General features: G+C 53.2%; 2 protein-coding genes across 2 annotated transcripts in view; both read right to left on the reverse strand.

The window, feature by feature from the left end:
- LOC114510909 (leukocyte immunoglobulin-like receptor subfamily B member 3) overlaps positions 1-3,676 on the reverse strand; it is a 20,399-nt gene extending 16,723 nt beyond the window's left edge. The window contains exons 1-6 of the mRNA XM_028529424.2: positions 3,414-3,676; positions 3,257-3,292; positions 2,785-3,069; positions 2,338-2,640; positions 1,838-2,134; positions 1,288-1,587 (exon numbers count right to left, since the gene is read on the reverse strand). Coding sequence (XP_028385225.1) covers positions 1,288-1,587; positions 1,838-2,134; positions 2,338-2,640; positions 2,785-3,069; positions 3,257-3,292; positions 3,414-3,447 — 1,255 coding nt within the window. The 5' untranslated portion in view covers positions 3,448-3,676. The remainder of the gene's footprint in view (positions 1-1,287; positions 1,588-1,837; positions 2,135-2,337; positions 2,641-2,784; positions 3,070-3,256; positions 3,293-3,413) is intronic.
- The window catches only part of LOC114510659 (leukocyte immunoglobulin-like receptor subfamily A member 3), a 21,060-nt gene extending 2,697 nt beyond the window's left edge, over positions 1-18,363 (reverse strand). The window contains exons 1-10 of the mRNA XM_036012647.1: positions 18,315-18,363; positions 18,065-18,100; positions 17,607-17,891; positions 17,146-17,451; positions 16,638-16,919; positions 16,027-16,326; positions 14,291-14,413; positions 13,664-13,716; positions 13,125-13,286; positions 13,021-13,045 (exon numbers count right to left, since the gene is read on the reverse strand). Of these exons, the coding sequence (XP_035868540.1) occupies positions 13,021-13,045; positions 13,125-13,286; positions 13,664-13,716; positions 14,291-14,413; positions 16,027-16,326; positions 16,638-16,919; positions 17,146-17,451; positions 17,607-17,891; positions 18,065-18,100; positions 18,315-18,363 (1,621 nt within the window). The remainder of the gene's footprint in view (positions 1-13,020; positions 13,046-13,124; positions 13,287-13,663; positions 13,717-14,290; positions 14,414-16,026; positions 16,327-16,637; positions 16,920-17,145; positions 17,452-17,606; positions 17,892-18,064; positions 18,101-18,314) is intronic.
- Between the last annotated feature and the right edge of the window lie 238 nt (positions 18,364-18,601).

Raw genomic sequence — 18,601 nt, forward strand, 5'->3', positions numbered from 1 at the left:
GCCCCCTTCAAATGGTTGGGCTTGGCTAGGGCTTTGCCTTCCTGAGCTCTGTGAGTCCCCTTGTGTCACCTAATGTCACCACAGGCCTGTGAGCAGGAGGGGACCAGGGATGAACAGACATGAACCTGACTTTCAGAGAAGAGAGACCACAGGCCCCACAGCAGGAGCAGCAGAGCCTGGACCCGAACCAGGTCTGACTTCAGCCCTTGTTCCCTCCTCTGAGCTGAGCATGATCTGATGGAAAGGACCCGGGTGTCCCAAACTTATGTCTTCCTGGTCCCTCCTTGTACAATGTCACTGTCACTGCTACAGAGGGACAGTCCCCATAACATGTGCTGGGGGGCTTCTTTGTGAGGCCCCCTTCCAGGAGGCCAGAGCCAGAACTGAAAGGAAATCTAAACTCTGAACCATGATTCTTCCCTTTTACACTTGGAGACACTGAGACACAGAGAGGGGAAGGGCGTGTCCAAGTCAGAGCCTCCAGAGGAGCCTGAACTGGCACAGGACTCAGCCCCACCTGCCATGGACACATCCACCGCCTCCCCACAGAGACCCTCACTTACTAGTCTGAGGGCCTGACACGGTGTGGCCGAGGGGCAGATCCTCAGAGACTTCTGGAAATTCAGGTTGGGGATGAGTGGTGGGGCTGCCTTCTCCCTCCTTGAGCTTGGCTCCTCCCCCAGAATGAGCCCCAACATATCCTTCATTCATGATCACCCCTCCATCACTGACCTCACTCACTCCTGTACAGGCCTGACACTATGGTGGGGGAGGGGTGGATCCTCAGAGCTTCTAAAGCCTCCTGTGTCCCCTGAAATCTCTCTCTGAATCCCCTCCAGGACAGAACTTTATCCTTGAGTATCTGTGTGGACATTGGATCCTCTGAAAGACAGAACTGCCCTGGGCTGGTCTATGCCCCCTCTGAGTGAAGGGGACCCAGTGACTCACCAGAGGTGGAGGTGGGCCCTGTGGTTGGGGGATTGGGGTTTCCAGAGGGTCCTGGGAAGGAACACAGAAGGGGGTGAGGGTCTGGGCTGCACCTGGCATCCCCATCTCACCCAGACTCCTCCTACATCTGTGCTGTGGCTTCCAAGACCCTCTCACTGCCCACCTGGAACCTTCTGGACCAGGTAGGGGGCAGGGTGGACAGTGGCAGCAGGGTCTCTGAGGGGCAGATCTCTGCTGGGTGACCATCCTTGCAGCCCTCTCCATCCCCTTTGAGCCCATATTCTTCTGGGGACCAGGACCTGAGCTAACAGCTCAGAAAGACAGTGTCAGGGGACTCACCTGAGACCAGGAGCTCCAGGGGGGCACTAGATTGTGACAGCAGGTAGGGGGAGGTGCTAAGTGAGCTGTAGCACCTGTAGGTCCCACCATGGGCTGAGGTCACAGGACCCATGGAGAACTCTGCCTGGTACTGCTGAGCTCGGTACTGTGATGTGAGATATAGGGGGGGATCAACTGCCCCCTCCTTGGTCAGAAAGAAAGTATCCATGCTCCATGACTGACACAGCAGGGTCACATTCTCTCCTGTGGCCACCATGGGTCCTGGTTGCACTGAGAGGGAAGGTCTGTCATGGAGCCATCCTAGAGAGAGGGGGTGGGTGAAGGGCTGCAATCCACCTTGTTCTGATCTGAGAGTCACCAGACCCCTCTCTGAGGACCCTCCTCTCTGTCTGCCTTCTCTGTGTCTCCCCCATCTCCTCTGATCCTCTGTCTCTCTGTCTTCTTCCCTCCCTGGGGACCCTACACCCCTTGTTCTGTCCATCACCACCTGAGACCCCCAGCAGGGCCTGAGCAGACTCTGGATCCATGACTGAACCTGCTGGCTCCTCACCTGCCACCAGGATGTCCAGGGGGTCACTGGGGGCCGACCACTGGGAGGAGAGTCTGTGTCTACCGTAGCACCTGTACCGGCCCCCGTGGGAGCTGCTCACAGTGCCCAGGGGGAAGTTGGCCTCAGAGAGCCCATCCTGGGGCTGCAGGACAGAGCTCTGGCGGAGGTCCTGTCCGCCCTCCTTGGACAGAGCGAATCTGTCATAGCCGATGTCAGAGAGACACTGGAGGGTCAGGCTCTGTCCAGAGGCCACAATGGGGCCCTGCTGGGTCAGGAGGGAGGGCTTCCCTGAGCCACCTGCAGGGAACAGACAGGAGTGACAGGGCTGCTCCTCCCATGAACCTTCCTCCTGGCCTGGCCCCCAGGTCCCACTGTCTCTCTGTGTGTCTCTGTGTTCCCCTCACCCCACCTCTCACATGGCGCTCCCCTCCCTGCAAAGACCCCAGTAACCTGCCTTGAGTCTCAAAACATGGAAGAAGCAAAATAGAGAATTTTTTTACCTGGGACAAGAAGCTCTAGGGGGTTACTGGGCTGTGACCACACATGGGGGCTGTTCCAGTAATATCCATAGCATCTGAATGTCCACGTGTGGGTGGGGGTCACGGGGCCCACAGGAAACAGGTTCAAGTATGGCCCACTGAGCTGTGGCTGTGAGTCCACGGTCCTGGAGATCCTGTCTTCTCCTTCCTTAGTCAGAATGAACCTGTGAAATTCTAGTCCAGAGCCACACTGGAGGGTCACATTCCCTCCTGAGGTCACAACAGGGCTGGGCAGGGCTGAGAGGCTGGGTTTGTCATAGACTCCTAGGAGAGAAGAAGGCAGCATGTTAAATGGGGTCACATCTCCCTTTTGTACCGCAGGGCTGGGCTGTGAGGGGGAGACCCCCTGATAGCATCCCCCTTCTGGAGGACAGAGCCTGAGGCTGGGACCCGTAAGTGTCCTCTCACCTGTCACCACCAGCTCCAGGGGGTCACTGAGCTGTGACCAGCCAGTGGAGCTGACATAGTAACATTGATATCTCCCTGCAGTGTGCTCTGTCATCTTTGTGATGGAGAACTTCACCTTCTTCCTAGGATATGGTGACGTCTGTCCATCCCAGGATGTTGGGCTTCTGTCTTTATACAGATAAAATTCCTGGGCCTGCAAGGTCCCCTGACACCAGATGGTCACAGGGCTGAACTGAGGGATCACAGGGCCTGACTCAGCCCAGAGGGTGGGTTTGGGGAGGATCTCTGGAAGGAATCAGAGGCTGGGTCTCAACACATTTCCACCCCCAGCCCCAGATCGTAGCCCAAAGACCTTCCCTGATGTCCCCCATTCATTAACCCAGAACTTCTTTTCTCCACCTACAGCTGCCAGATGGGGAAGCACCTTGTCCTTTATGCAGAGAGGGTCCTGGGACCCTAGGGACAGACTCACCTGCCTGCACTGAGGTCCTCAGGCCCACGCTCAGCCCTGCAAGAGAGTCCCTGTGAGAGATTTGCCCTGAATCCTCAGCAGAACCCTCCTCCCCAGGAGCCTCCTGAGTCCTGGGGTCCTGACAGAGCAGGGCTTCCCCTCCCCCCTCATATCTCACCGAGGCAGAACAGGGCTGTGAGGCTGGGGGACATGGCTTCTCCTCTCTGAAGCCAGTTGTGCAGAAGGAAGAGACCAAGGAATCCTCAGTGTAGACAGACTCACAGGGTGTGGTCACTGGGAGGCTGGCCATCTCTGTCATGGGGTTGTCGCATCACCAGCTACTCAGGAAGGGGAACAGTGTCTCCCCAGGAGTTTGGCCCTTGTTCCCATGATGGAGGGAGAAATAGACCCACAGCCTCCTGAGGCACCACTTGCAGGTGAGTTGACTCGCCTGCAAGGGCACAGCCTTCCAGGTCCTCTGCCACCAGGTCCTGTTCCCCTCCCCCATAGGGAAACTCTCCTCCCTATGGGTCCTTCCCATGGACAGTGGTCACCCAGGCCCTGGAGACACTTCAGGAAAGTGGGCGTCCCTGTGCCTGCAGAGTTCAGCTATGCAGAGACACAGTCTCCTCCTCACTGTGAGACAATGAGCACAAAGGGGAAACACAGGGAAGTGGGGGAAGGGAACACACCCCTTCCTCTGGACCCAGAGTGTGGTTTTCTTTCTATCACAGCCACCCTCACAGACTTCTCATATTTTTCTTAGCAACAGTGTCCACACACCTTCCTGGGGGCAAACCTCTGAGTGATCCCTGCACACTCAGTGCCCCATGTGTCCTGGTTCAAGCCTCCTCCTTGCGCTGTGGTCCTGCCTTCAAAATTTAGGCAACATTGACTTGAGTCAGAATTTTGATTTTTACTTAAAACAGATATTTACTTAAATACTCATCATCCATTGTCTGTGTGTCCTTGAGGGGTAAAGTCCTGTCTCTGCCTCAGTCTCCTCATCTGGATCCTGTTGTCACAAACCCATCTCCACAGTGGCTGTGGGTCAGTGGTGCTTGTTCATGGGAGGGAGACTTCCATCTCCAGACCAGATAGGATATGAGTGGGCTGGGACAGGAGAGGATCAAGGTGTCCAGGGTCAAGAGCAGGATTGTAGCATTCACCCGAGACCATGTCTGCTCTGAATACCAAGCACAGCTGCTCACAACAGCTCTACAGTATGTAGGCACAGACATGTGCAGGAAAGAGAAATGTTCCCAAATGGAGAGGGACCCACCGTGGAGAACAGAGACTGAAACTGAGTGGCTCCCAGTAACTAGGACCATCCATAGGTCACAGGGAGGAAATACCCCCTGAGTGGACAGAGAGGGACCCCAGGTCCTCTCAGGATGGGGTCAGGGAGCAGGTGAAGGCTGGAAGTGTGGTCCCTGCCCCGTGTTCCTGTGTGAGCTCTGGGATGTCTGTGCTCACTCATCTGAGTTTATGGTCAGCAGTAAGCAGTCTCTCCTGTGTGTCCTGAAACAGACTGAGTCCAGTGTGTCAGCTGTGGGTGTCTGTCCCATGTGTGTGTGTGAGGCTCCCATTTGACCAGCCCTGGTGGGCAGAATGCTGAGCAGGTGCTGAGTTTGAGAGAGTGGTTGGCATGGGGCAGGGGCTGTGGCCACAGCCCCTGCTCACCTTGACTCCCAGACCAGCCCTTGAGAATCTGAGAGAGACCAGGTGTGGAAGGGGAGAGACTCCTACAAGAGTGGACAGTGGAGAAATTCTAATGATGACAGACAGTGCTATGGACACTGTTTACTGACACTGGGGACTGTCTCACCCAATGAAAGAGAGTCAGTGGGAAATATGAGGGCAATGGAAGATGATCACATGCAAATACCTGAAAAATAAAGGGAGGACTCAAGTTTTGAGCCAGGAATATGAATTATTTTACCGAAGAGTATAATGAGTTAGAAATCTGAAAGATGCACAGCCCAGTAGAATGGAAACACTAAAACAATTCTTCCCATCAAGGGTGAGACACAGCTGAAGGTCCAGTTATGACAGCAGAGTACAATACAGAAATTTCCAGAATGCAGCTTAGGGAGACCAGAAGTTAGGACTAAAGGTAGCTTGGGACTAGAGTGAGGAGGGCCAATGTCATATCTATGGTGTCAGAAGGAAAGAAGTGAGCATGACATATAGTAACAGCTCGAGAGAACAATAATTGAACGTTTTACAGAGATGAGAAGACCAACTAAGTGATAGGGGACATCTATTTAAAAGTGAAATCAGCCCTGTCTGATGTAGCTCAGTGGACTGAGTGTGAGCCTGTGAACCAAGGGTCAATGGATCGATTCCCAGTCAGGGCACATGGCAGGTCCCCAGTGAGGGACATGTGAGAGGCAAACCACACACTGATGTTTCTCTCCCTCTCTTTCTCCTTCCCTTCCCCTCTGTCTCTAAATAAATAAATAAATAAAATGTTAAAAACAATAAAATAGAAATGAAATCTGTATCTTGTCCTCTTGTGGTAAATGAAGCAAATGAAGGGTAAATTAAAATGAAAAAAAAAAACACCCTACTTTCCACTGAATCGTACACATTAAAATGGTTAATATTAAATTATATGAGTTTCAGTAAAAATAAAAATCAAGAAGCACTGGCTAGAGGTCCTTTAAAAAAGTCCTAATATTATTTTCTATGGAAAACGCAATTTACTAAAATGACAAGCTTGCTGACACCACACTTTCTCACAGCAAAGAGTGATACCAGAAGACAGTGGGGACACACCTCCAGGAGAAGATTATCAGTGAAGATCGTGCACTGAGCCCCATCAGCTCTGCCATCCCAGTTTCTGAATCCTCCACTCCCGGGATTCCTGGGATCACTGCTCTGAAGTTATCTGGAGTTGGTTCTGTGTATTCCTGTTTCTTTCAAAACTTTCTGCATTGGAAACAACCCCTGAATCTCCCATGTGGGCTGAAATAAAAGACCTTCCTCAGAGCAACTGCACAGCAAGCCCAAGCCAGGGGCATTGGTCAGTCCTGCCCATACCTGGTTCCCACAGCAGAGGGGCAGCAGCCACGGGCAGCAGAGACACCATGGCCCCTAGCAAGCCTGGTCCTGCTGGGTCCTTGGGCAGCATCCCAGCCTCCTCCGTCCCAGGTCTTACATCCCAGGTCTTAGTTACTCCAGGGCTCTCCAGCCCAACAAGCAAATAACACTGCCCCTGAGACATGGGGCCTACCAGGGTCCCTCATTGACCCTCAGTCAGAAAAGAGTTATATTTCATGTAGTTCCAAGAAAATTTTATCCTTTTAAGGACCCACAATTAGGGAGAAAATATATAAGATGTTCCTTGTTCATGGTCATCTTGAGAGGGTACAGTCCCCAAAGTTGCAAATGGTGAATAATAGTAATTATGTTTGTTTTCTGGGACCCATGCATCATCTTATGTGAGCTTCACATCGATTTTGTGTAATAATATTTATTTTTTAAAATCATTTTTTATGGTTATTCTATTACAGTTGTCCCATTTTCCTCCCCTTTGCCCTCCTCCACCCATCCCACACCCCTCTCCTGCAGTCTATTCCCACACTGTTGTCCATGTCCGGGGGTGATTCAGACATGTTTCTGTGACTTGTCCACATTCCACACGCCAACCTGTGACCCTCTTAGCTGGAACTGATGGTTCAAACTCCCAGTTGGCTGCTGTTCCCACTCACGCCTGTCACCTGGAGTCTCACATACTGGGAGGCAGCAGAGCTGTGGGAGCTAAAGTTTTATGAGAAGGTGCATTTAACCAGCAAGGAGCCTCAGGGGAAGCAGGTGTGAGGTCTCCCCTTCTGAAGGGCCTTGAAGACCCTCTGCTGGGCCAGTGGGAGCACAATCTCTCTGGCACTCACCTGGCTTTGCCTGAGAACAAGACACTCACTTGGGTGAACTCTGGCCCCTGTTCCACAGGAAGTTGTAGAATGTGTCTCATCTTGAGAATGAGAGGCTCTGCGGTGACTCTCATGTGCCCTCTGATGGCTACAGGGGGAGGGGCTTCATGCAGGAAGACAGGTGCCTTTCGAGACCTAGGGCCCTCCCCACACAAGGGTCATTGAGTTTCCTTACATTTCTTTAGTTCACTGAGTTTCTTTTGAATAATCTATTGCGTAAATTGCAGATCTCCATGGTTTTGGTTCAGTATTGAGGGGCTTTAAAAATATTTTATTTATTTATTTATCTACTTATTTATTTTTAGAGAGAGGGGAAGGGAGGGAGGAAGAGGGAGAAAAACATCAATGTATGGTTCCCCCACTGGGGACCTGGCCCAAAACCCAGGCATGTGCCCTGATTGGGAACCGAACCTTTTGATTTGCAGTCAGGTGTTCAATACACTGAGCCACACCAGCCAGGGCTCAAGCACTATTATGATCTTTGGAGATGGCATAGATTTTGAATCTTCCTGATGTTTGGAGTTTTGTGTTCTCATTTTGTATTTAGTGTTGCAGTCACCTCCTGCAAGCTTCACCACCTGCCCTCAGGTGAGAGATGCTTTCTGTTGGTCCTGCTTGTGTTCTGTGGTTCTGGGACCTTGTGTGGATATACTGGCTTCCTGATTCTGGCTCCCTCTCGTGGCAGTGTCTCAGGTTGTGTGTTTGTCCCCATCTTTGTGTATCTAGCCAGTTGTTGGTAAATTCTGCCTTTTTAATTTTATTTATTTTATTTTTATTTATTTATTTTTTTAAATAGACCATGTCTTTTGCAGACACAGGCCCAGCCACCCATGCTGGATGGCCATCTCCAAGGTTCAGCAGACCTCAGTCCAGTCGCAGGCCTCTTCCTAGCTCTCTTGAGATCAGAGGCATCTTAGAGCCCTAAGGGAATCGCTGGAGGAGTGCCTGAACGATAAGTGCCGGGTTTATCATCCGGGCAACAATATGTGGTGCTCTGGACCGGTCAGCTCCAGGTGGGCTACACAGGGCCCTGCAGGCCAGCAGGGTCTGGGATGAATGCAGGGCTCTGGCCGGGTTGCTAGGCAGCGAGTGGCTGGGCGAGGTGCTGCGGGTCTCGAGCGCCGCAGCAGTGATGGTGCAAGCCGCCGTGGTGGCGGCGCTGTAGCTTGGACAGGCGGTCGCTGCGGGTTAAGCGTTTCTTCCCGGTGTGCACCTGGTGGTGGCCGGCCTGCTCAGAGCGCAAGGACTTCTCATAGCAGGCTGGTGAGTGGCAGGCAGAGGGCGCTCGCTCTTGAGCGTTCCCAAAGCGATGTGAGGGGCGAAGACTAGTAGCAGCTCTGATGCAGCCAGTGAAGGGAGTGCGGTGGCTCTTGGCTACCGCGGCGCCGCCAAAGTGCGGGGACCGGTTGAGGGAGGGACAGGTTCCGGGAAGACGGCGTGGCGTCTCCCTGAGACTCCAGGGCCCCGCCACGAAGGTCGGCCAGGATCCTGCGGCCCGCAGGGGTGGCGCTGCTACTGCTTTGGGCCCTGGCCAGACACTCTGCGCACACTCAGGCTCTCGGTGGGGCCAGCGTTGTTGGCCCTTCTGGCTGCAGCGCTCAGTGCACCCGCGGAGAGGGCCGTGAGCTCGTCGGGGCGAAGTAATCCACGCTGGTCACCGCCGACAACCCGTCCATAAAGGTGCTCAGCTGGGACTGAGTGGAGGCGGAGAAGACAGGGGCACAGGAGAGATGGAGGTGGCGGCTCTCACCGCCCTCAAGAAGCTTTTACACCCAGGAATTAGGCAAATGCTTCTGAAAAACAAAAACAAAAACAAAAACAACAAACGGTGTTTTCTGGGAGCTGCTTTACAAACACATGACTTGACCGTTATTTCACACACCAGTGTGCTCATTCAGACTCATGGTGTTTCTGGAGAAACCACACCAAGTGCATCATCTGACACACACAGAGCAGTCCTTAGCTGGGCCAGGCAGTGTTTTTCACGACACTTTGGATTTATTTGTTCCAAACTAGTCTTTTAAGATTAACTTTATTTGGGGTGATATTAGTTAAAAAATTACATAGGTTTCAGCTCTGGCTGCTGTGGCTCTGGGTTGAGCACTAGCCTGCGAACCAAAGGGTCCCCTGCTCCATTCTTGTTCAGGGCGCACGGCTGGGTTGTGAGCCCGGTTGCAGGCTGAGGGGCTGTTGACAGCGAGTCAGAGGCAACAAATCCGCGTTTCTGTGGCACATGGATGTTTCTCTCCCTCCCTCCCTCCCTTCCCCTCTCTAAAAAAATAATAAATGAAATCCTAAAAATATCAGAGAAGTTTCAAGTACACAGTTCTATGACACATCATCTGTATATGGCATTGTGTTCACATTCCAAAATCAAATCTCTAGTCACCATATTTTTCACTCTCTTCACCCTCCTCTGTCTCACTCTGACCCCTTCCTCTGGTGACCACCACTCCATTGTCTGTGTCCATTCGTCCAAACTGTTCCTGGTGTTTATCATTTTAACCAGTCATTTAAAAATGATTTGTTGTCTGACCCAAACATACAAAGTCAGCTAATGTGAAAAATAAAAGAGAAAAATGTTCTACATGAAAGTGGACCAGAGATGGAGGGTGAGCCCAGGTGTGGATCTGAACCTGTGATGTGGGCTGAGCCTGAGGCCATGGGGTTGAGAACAGAGGGGCTATCCCAGCAACCAAGCAATGTTTCCTGAGCAGGTGCCCTGTCCAGGTAGAGGTTCAATTGGGGAAGGTGACCAATTCCTCCCCTGGACACACGCAGTGCTGGTTAGTGACATCAGACAGTAAAAATATTTAAGCAATGCATGATGTGGGGGTCGTTTTGGTAAGTTTCAGAGAAGGAGAAGAATGGAGCACAGAGAGACTCCATAACAGGTGGGTGTCATGGAATGTGGGGACTGCAGGTGAGGGAGGGACCATGGCACACTATGGGTTAGCACAGGGGATCAGAGAACCCTCAACCAGGAAGACGGTGATAATTCTAAGAGCTGTGGGTCACCAGGCTGTGCTGTGCCCTGGTCACATGGGGCCTCTGCTCCCTGCAGGTCATGTCAGCACTCTGTCTGGGTGGCCTGGGGAGCCTATGGGACTGTCCCAGGACTGACCACCCCACTGAAGGGCAAGAGGTGCAGGGAGAGGATTACAGCACTGTCCCCTGACCCACAGTGAGAGCCACCCTCTGTCCTGGCTGAGTGTGTGAATTTGTCTCTCCCTCACACTTCCTCTCTCTGACTTCCTCATCTCTGTGAGCAGGAGACCTTCTCTCCATCCCTCCCATCCAGGCCCCTGAGCATGTCTGCCTCCTCACTGCCCTGCTCTGTGAGGGGTAACCCTGTATCTGACACTGGTCACTCCACCTCTATGTGCTGGGCAGAAGCATCAGTTGCAGACAATTCACAGGTTTTAATCTAAGACAAGGGGAAACAATATTGACCATCTGTTCTGAGCCAGTCACTTCCCCTCTCCCTTGCCCTCATTGCAGACAAGGGTGGAAGCTCAGCTCTCACGGGTGTTGTGAGAATCAGCGGAGCCTGAGACATGAAGAGGCTCCATCTCCTTCTGGGTCTGATTAAGACATGGGCTTGAGAGATCTGTGGGAGGAAGGGCTACTCAGAAGCAGCCTATGAATCCCCCAAGTCCTCAGGGGGCATCAGAAGCTACAGGGCATCCTTGGTTGAATGACAGGTGATCCCAGACTGAGAGGAGACAGGAAGGACGCTGCTTGTCCTGGATCCTGGACTCACCACACTCAGGAGTGAGGGTGGGACTCCCACCAGGGGCTGAGCCTGAGCACTGGGCACTGAGGGCATCTTGGACCTAGTGGGAGTCCTGTCTGTCATGAAACTGCCTAGGGGATGTGGGGTCATTTCTAAGGTAATAAGGATCCACAGGGAACCATGGCTATTGACTTGCATTTCTTGTTAATGAGGTAAAATCACATAACACAGATTTGAGCCTTTTCAAATATAGAATTCACTGGAATGTAGTAAATATACAGTGTCTCAACCAGAACTTTAATGTTGTATTTAATAAGGAATTTGTGTAACCATGTCCCCAAATTACATGAAGCTGTCTGTCTCCCATCTCTCCTCCTCGTCAGCCCCTCACAAGCCCACCTGACTTCTGTGTCTGTGGGTTTCCTCCTCCTGGACACTTCATACAAACACAGTCACAGAAAATGTGATCTTTTTGTGTGGCTTCTGTCACTTAGCTGCAGAATGTTGACGTTCATTCACGCTGTTGCTGGTGTCAGCACTTTGTTCTTTACGGCTTAAAAAACCCTCCCAGGTTATGAAGACACCAGATTTGTTTATACGAGTGGGATCCAGCATGAAGGGGTATGTAGATGTGAACCCAAACCAGCCATGTGGGGCGGCCCCTCATGTCACAGGGGTAAGAACAGAAGGACAGTCAAGGGGAGTCAGTGAGGATGAGGAGGGACAGCCCCACAGTGGGAGGGAAGAGGCATCTCCACAGGAACATGGCTCATGTTTCCTGTCCCCAAAACTCGTCTGCCACCTCTGCTCCCCTGGACAAATTGGCAGAGAGTTTCCCACCTGTGGTCAGACTGTCCTTCCCCACTCCTGGGTCATCAGATGGGCTCCATGGCTCCCCCTCTCTGAATGGTGCCCTGTGTTCATGTCCGGGCTGCAGTCTGTGCCATTCCCTTGCTGTCTCGAGCCTGAAACAGCAGCATCTCCAGTACTGCTAGGACCAAGTCAGCCATGCCCCTGTGGATGAGATTCTCCACCTTGTAGTCTCCGGGGTGGGAGGGTAGGAAATGTGGGCCTGCAGAGGAAGGTTGTGGGGGTGGGGATGTCACATCTGCTGGGTGTGGGGAGGCCCTCTCGCCCTGTAAAACCTGGGGTGTGGGGCTGGGTTGGCCAAATGCACAGGCGTCGGATGAGTGGAGGCTGTGCTGGGGTGAGACTCCACAGTGACAGTTTTGCCCCAGGCTGAATTGCAGGCAAAAAGTTTTCAAGTTTTTACCTTAAATACTATTTCATTTATAAAGTGTTTGAATGATGCTTTGATAAATGATTAATAATACCCTTTTATTTCTGAAGAGGTTTTCATTATAAATTGGTGTAGGGATTTGAGAAAAGTGTTGCATTTGTTGATGTAATCTTCTTTTAATGTTGAATTTAATGTTGAATTTCAGTAATTGAGTTTTTTACTCTAAAACCATCCATTCATTCCTGAAATCAGACACCTGCATGCTTGGGATAGTTATCCAGTATATATTCATGCACCCTTTTTAAAAATTAAAAAAAATTTTCTTTCTTTTTTTTTTTGAAAGAGTGAAAGGGAAGGAGAAAGAGAGGGAGAGAAACATCAATGTATGGTTGCCTCTCACATGTTCCTCACTTGGAACCTGGCCTGCAACCCAGGCATGTGTCCTGACTGGGAATCCAACTGGTGACCCTTTGGTTCACAGGCCAGCCCTCAATCCACTGCACCACACCAGCCAGGACACACACATTAATTCTGGAGAAGTCTGTTGCTTTGATTCCAAAGTGTATAGATATTACTTATCTGTGATTGCATCATCAGGGGACTCTCAGAGGGTCCCAGAAGCTGCTGGGGGTGGATGTCAGGTCACCCGGCTGGCTGGAGCCCTGCTGAGTGTCCTTAGGGGGCAGCTCCTGTGCCTTCTGGGGTCCCTGCAGACCCTATCCCTGGAGTGTGGGGTCTGGGTCCTTCCAGGGCTAGTGGATGGCCAGAGCAGCGTACACACTGGGCTCATCTGGGGGCTGCTCTGATGGGGAGTAAGGAGATGCAGTTGTCTCCCGTCTGAGGGTCAAGAGGTTCAGCTGGGCATAGGTCACACCTTGGGGGTCTTCAGATGCAGCAGCCTGGAGCAGGGGGACAATGAGAGGGGTGAAAAATGGTTGGGGTTGGGGAAGCCTAGGGCCTTGAGAGGACAGGACCCACCTGTCTGTCCATCTGTCTGTCCTCTTCTGCTTGTCTGCCCTCCATGTTCAGCAATTTCTCTGACAGAGAGGAAGGAGAGGGGTCCATTCCCTGCCTGAGTCTTGATCTGCAGTTCACCTGGGTGTAGGTCACTTCCTTGGAGCTGTCCCTGGTCCCATTCTGCTGCAGAGACAGTGAGAGGGAACCAGCGTCTCCTTGATTCCATTCAATTTTCCACATGTAGCCAGACTGATGATTTAAACTTTAAATCAGATTAAGTCACTCTCAGGATGGAATCTGGAGGGACTTCCTGAGTCTTGGGCATCTGGAAGTTTCTATGGTTCTGATTCTTAACCGAACACACTCTCTGTTGCTCATTCGGCTCTAGCTACATGGGCCATCTGGCTGAAACATCATGTCCTGCCTCTGGACCTTTGCACCTGCTGTTTTCTCTGTTCCCCGTCCAGACCACAAATTCTACTTCCCAATGGAAGTGACCAGTGGAGTAAACGGGGCAACAGGAAGGTCTTTGGTGGCCTGGACAGAAGCAGGAGTCTCACCTGAGGGTTCAGCTCCATGCCCTCCCCAGGCTGTGGGTCCATCAGGGCAGCATCTGCTGAGACAGAATGGGGTGGGTCTCTTGGCAGGGTCCCTGAGTTCTCAGGTCGGTAGACCAGCCTTCTCCCAGATGGGCCACTAACCCAGGGGTGAGGTGAGGGTCCAGGTCATGCTATGGATATCAGTCCTCACCTCTCACTCCCACACTCTCCCAGGCTGTGCCCTCCCCCATCAGCTTCTGAAGTCCCTGCGTCCCCTCCCACAGGGTAGCTGTCCTTTCCTCTCATAGAGGGGAGCTTTTTGGGCATCAGCCTCTATCTGGGCTGGTCAAGAGGGGCAGTGTCAGCTTTGGGAGGTAGGAGCCCCTTCTTGAGTGATTCCCGAGGAAAGAAGGAAACCTTAACACAGGGTCGTGTGTGTATTTCATATTTCAGGACATCGAAGACAACAAAAGATTACCTGAAATTTTATACATGTACTGACATTAAATGTATTCTTTCCAGATTTCTGATTTGAGATTCTGGATAAATCTGTTGTTCAGTGGACTTTCTCCATCTATTTGATTTTCCTGTGCCAGGTGCTCTGAGCCCTTCTCTCCTGTGACCCAGGTCACCCCGTCCCTTACTCACCTGATGTCCTGCCTTTGCTCTGACACTGGTGTCGGAGGAAGAGGAATAGGAGGAGGGAGAGCAGTAGGATGAGGGCCCCCGAGACCCCGATCAGGACATTCAGGGACCACTGGAGACCTTGGGCTGGAGTGACATGGTGAATGAGCCAAAGGTGTCATTTAATCAGTACCTGCTGTGTGTGAGGCATGTGCTGGGGTCTGTCCTTCATCTGCTCTAACCTCACAGCCCTCGTGCACCAGGGATGGCTGACCCCCAACCAGTCCACTGCAACTCAGAGAGGTTATCCACATGTCCCAGGTCACCCAGCCTGGCTGGGGCAGGGCTGGGACTGGACCTTGGGTTGTAGGTTCCCTGTGCTTTCCTCCTGCTGCCCCAGGGGGACATGAGCTCTGAGCTCTGGGCTCCTCACCTGCAGGGGCCTGTCCTGTCTCACTGGAGCTCAGGGCCCTTCCTTATCACCTGCCCCACAGCACTGAAGGGACACGAGAAGGTCAGGGATGTGGGATGGGCTGTTTCTCTCCTGGGATTTTATCTACTCTGTACATTCTTGATGCCCCTTTGGGAAGGTTGGGCTGATTGAAGGTCCTGTCCTTCCTGAGCTCTGTGAGGCCCTTATGTCACCTAACATCACTGCAGGTCTATGAGCAACAGGGGACCAGAGATGAACAGACATGAACCCAACACTTAGAGAAGAGAAGGGACCACTCAGCCCACAATGGAAGCAGCAGAGCGGGGACCTGAACCAGGTCTGACTTCAGCCCTTGTTCCCTCCTCTGAGCTGAGCACCTGAGCTGAGGGAAAGGACTTATGTTACCAGAACTTGTCCTGTCTGTCCCTCCCTGCACAGTGTCACCATCCCTGCTACAGAGGGGACAGTCCCCATAACATCATGTCTTCCGTGCCTTCCCTGTGAGGCCCCCTCCCAGGAGGTCTGAGACAGACTGAAGGAAATCTAAGCTCTGGGCCATGGTTCTCTCCTTTTACACTTGGAGACACTGAGGCACAGAGAGGGGAAGGGCGTGTCCAAGTCAGAGCCTCCAGAGGAGCCTGAACTTACACAGGACTCAGCCTCTGTCCCCGTGGACACACCCTCCACCTCCTCACAGAGACTCTCACTTATTGATCTGAGGGCCTGTCTGTGCTGAGGGATGCTTCATCTTTGGAACCTTCTAGAAATTCAGCATGGGTTGAGTGGTGGGGGCTGCCTTTGCCCCGCTTCAGCCTGGCTGCTTCTCCCCTGGGTGGGACCGTAGCAAATCACTCTGCCATGACCACCTCCACCCATCAGCTGATTGCCTCACAGCCATGGGGGCCTCATGATCCCCCCCCGCATCTCTGTCTGGACCACAGCCTCCCTGGGAGATAAGCATGCCAGCAAGGGTAGTGTTCTCTCTGGGAGCAAGTCCTCTGCTAGTCACCACACTTATCTTGGTCTCTTGTTCTCTGGGAGAAGGAGGGGGATTGGGATGGGTGCCCCGACCTTTCCTCCTTTTGCTCAGCCCAAGGTCTCTCCAGCCTCCATGGGCCCCAGGAAGCTGTCTGGGCCTAATGGATGAGGATGAATTTGAGGCAGGGTGGGGTGGCTCTGGAGTTTCAAATCCCACTGGGAGGTGAGAGTCCCCTCAGGGTGACTGTCATTTAGAGACCACGTCACTCTGTATTCACCCTAAAATTACCCTGGGGAACAGGATGCTGAACTGACCATGAGGACACAGGAGAGGGCTGGGGCTTCTCACCTGAGACCACAAGCTCCACGGGGTCACTGGGCTGTGACAGCTGGAAGGGGGAGGAGCTGTTTGAGCTGTAGCACCTATAGGTCCCATGGTGGCCCCAGGTCACAGGGCTGATGGTGAAGTTGGCCTGAAAGGGGCCAGCCTTGTCCTCCAGACGAAGCTGCTGGGGAGGATCCAGGGACCCCTCCCTGTGCAGGTGGAAGGTGTCAGCCCTGACCTCAGAGTGACACTGCAGGGTCATGTTCGCTCCCCAGGGCACTGAGGGTCCTGGCTGGGCTGAGAGGGAGGGTTTCCCATACATTCCTGAGGAGAGGAGGGCTGTGATGTGTGCAGAGTCACCCCTCCCCCCATGCCCTTGTCCCTGAGCTGAGGGACCATGTCCTTCCCCAGGGATGCTGACTATGACCCCTCTCAGCTCCTCTCAGTCCCTCTGAGTGGGCGTCTTTTTTTCCATGTACCTCACTCCCCTTTTCTCACTCCCTCCCGTAGACATCTGTCCTTTTTGCCTCTGGTCAAGGACCCTGACCTGGACCCCATCAACACCAAGGTGAACCTAGGCCTGAGCCTTGAGCAGGCAGTCAGGACAGGGGGTGGGGCAGGGCAGGACTCCTCACCTGCAATCAGGATGTCCAGGGGGGTGCTGGGGGCTGACCACACATAGGAGAGGTTGTGACCACTGTAGCACCTATAGCGGCCCCCATGGGTGAGGTTCACAGGGCCCAGGGGGAAGTCGGGGCTGTGCTGCCCATAGAGACGCTGGAGGAGTGTCAGCCCCTCACCCTTGGTCAGAGCAAATCTGTCAAAGCCGGGCTCTGAGTGACACTGGAGTGTCAGGTTGTCTCCAGGCAGCAGCAGGGAGCCTGGCTGGGCTGAGAGGTAGGGCTCCCTGTATACACCTGGGGAGAAGGGTCATTGTCACCCAGAGGACACACACACCCACCACACACACAGGGATTCCAGGGAGATCTCTCACATGTCCCTCATTAAGCCTCCTACCTATGGTTCTGTTCTCGGTAAACCCCTGTCAGTGACCCCACAACCCTAAGGGTTTTACTAGGCACAGGGTTTAGATCAGTTATTTGGGGACAGGAAAGAATTGAAGCCAAGTGTGGGCCACCTCACCTGTGACCTCGAGGTGCAGAGGGGCACTGGGCTGTGACCACACATTGGGGTTGGAGCTGGAGGAACCATAGCATCTGTAGGTCCCCCCATGGGAGAAGCTCACTGGGCCCACAGGGAAGACAGCCTGCCGTGTCCCAGCATAGGATCTCTGGTCTGATTTCCTGTGTTGGAGTTGCTTAGCTCCTCCCTCCTTGAACAGGTGGAAAGTGTCCAATGGGGACTGTGAGCTGCACAAGAGGGACACGTTCCCTCCTGAGTTCACCACCGGGCCTGGCTGGGCTGAGAGGGAGGGTGCACTGTGCTCTCCTGAGGGAGAAGGAGGATCTGAGTTAAAGGGGACCATCACCCCACCTTCACCAGGTGTGTGCTGTGAGGGGTGTGGCCCCTCTAAAGCCACAGTCTGTCCCCTTCTTTCTCTGAAGAGGAGCCCACAGTGGGGAGGAGACCCGGGTTCCCCTTACCTGTCACCACCAGGAGCAGGGCCTCACTCCTCTCAGACAGTGTATGCCCAGTGTTGTAGGCACACTGGTACAGCCCTGTATTCTGTGATCTCATGGACTGAATGAGGAACCCGATCTTGTTGCTGGAGGTCTCTGGGATCCTCGTATCCAAGGGCTGAGAGCCCCTCTCTTTATACAGAATGTAGGAATCCGCCTGCAGAGACGCCTGACACCAGATGGTCACAGGGCTCCCCTTGCTCACCCTGGGGCCTGGGTCAGCCCAGATGGAGGGTTTGGGGGAAACTTCTGGAAAGGAATCAGACTTGCACTGTCAGGAGGGTCCTTATGCCCTCAGTTTTTCCACCTGTCACTCCAAGCCCCATCCCACACTGGTCACCACCAGTCCAGACCCACTGTGTGTCCCCCAGCTGCCCAGGGGCATCATTGTGCTGAAGCAGGAGCTCTGGGGGAGGACTCACCTGCCTGGACCTGGTCCCACGGGCCCTGACACAGCCCTGGAAGAGAGTCCCTGTGAGATTTTCCTTCACCCCCACACAGAAGCTCCTGACCTGTTCTAGGCCCCTGAGTCCTGAGGTCAGGGTTCGGGATGAGCCACCTCTTCTTCCCTAGAAGTTGTGTTCCCACTGAGAGTCATCATTCCTGGGTCCCCTTGGAACCAGCACCTGGGAGATGATGGGATCCCATCCCTTATCTTTCCCCCAAGCTCACCGAGACAGAGAAGGATGGTGAGGGTCGGGGTCGTGGTGCTCCCTGTCATGGTCACCAGTGCGCAGACAATGTATAAAATCAGCGGCAACACAGAGTAATGAATGATGTGTTAACACAGCCTCAGCCCTGTGTGACAGGTCATGGGTTCCTCATCAGTGGCCTGGCAAGAAGGGAAGTAGCCCCTCCCTGAAAGATGGGACTGAGAAGACAGCAAGCTCTGGAGATTTCAGCCTGATCTGAGTCTCAGCAGACCCCACAGGCTCTGCACCCACCTTGTATTACACCCA

The sequence above is a fragment of the Phyllostomus discolor genome, chromosome 12, assembly GCF_004126475.2.
Source record: "Phyllostomus discolor isolate MPI-MPIP mPhyDis1 chromosome 12, mPhyDis1.pri.v3, whole genome shotgun sequence".
Taxonomy (NCBI): Eukaryota; Metazoa; Chordata; class Mammalia; order Chiroptera; family Phyllostomidae; genus Phyllostomus; species Phyllostomus discolor.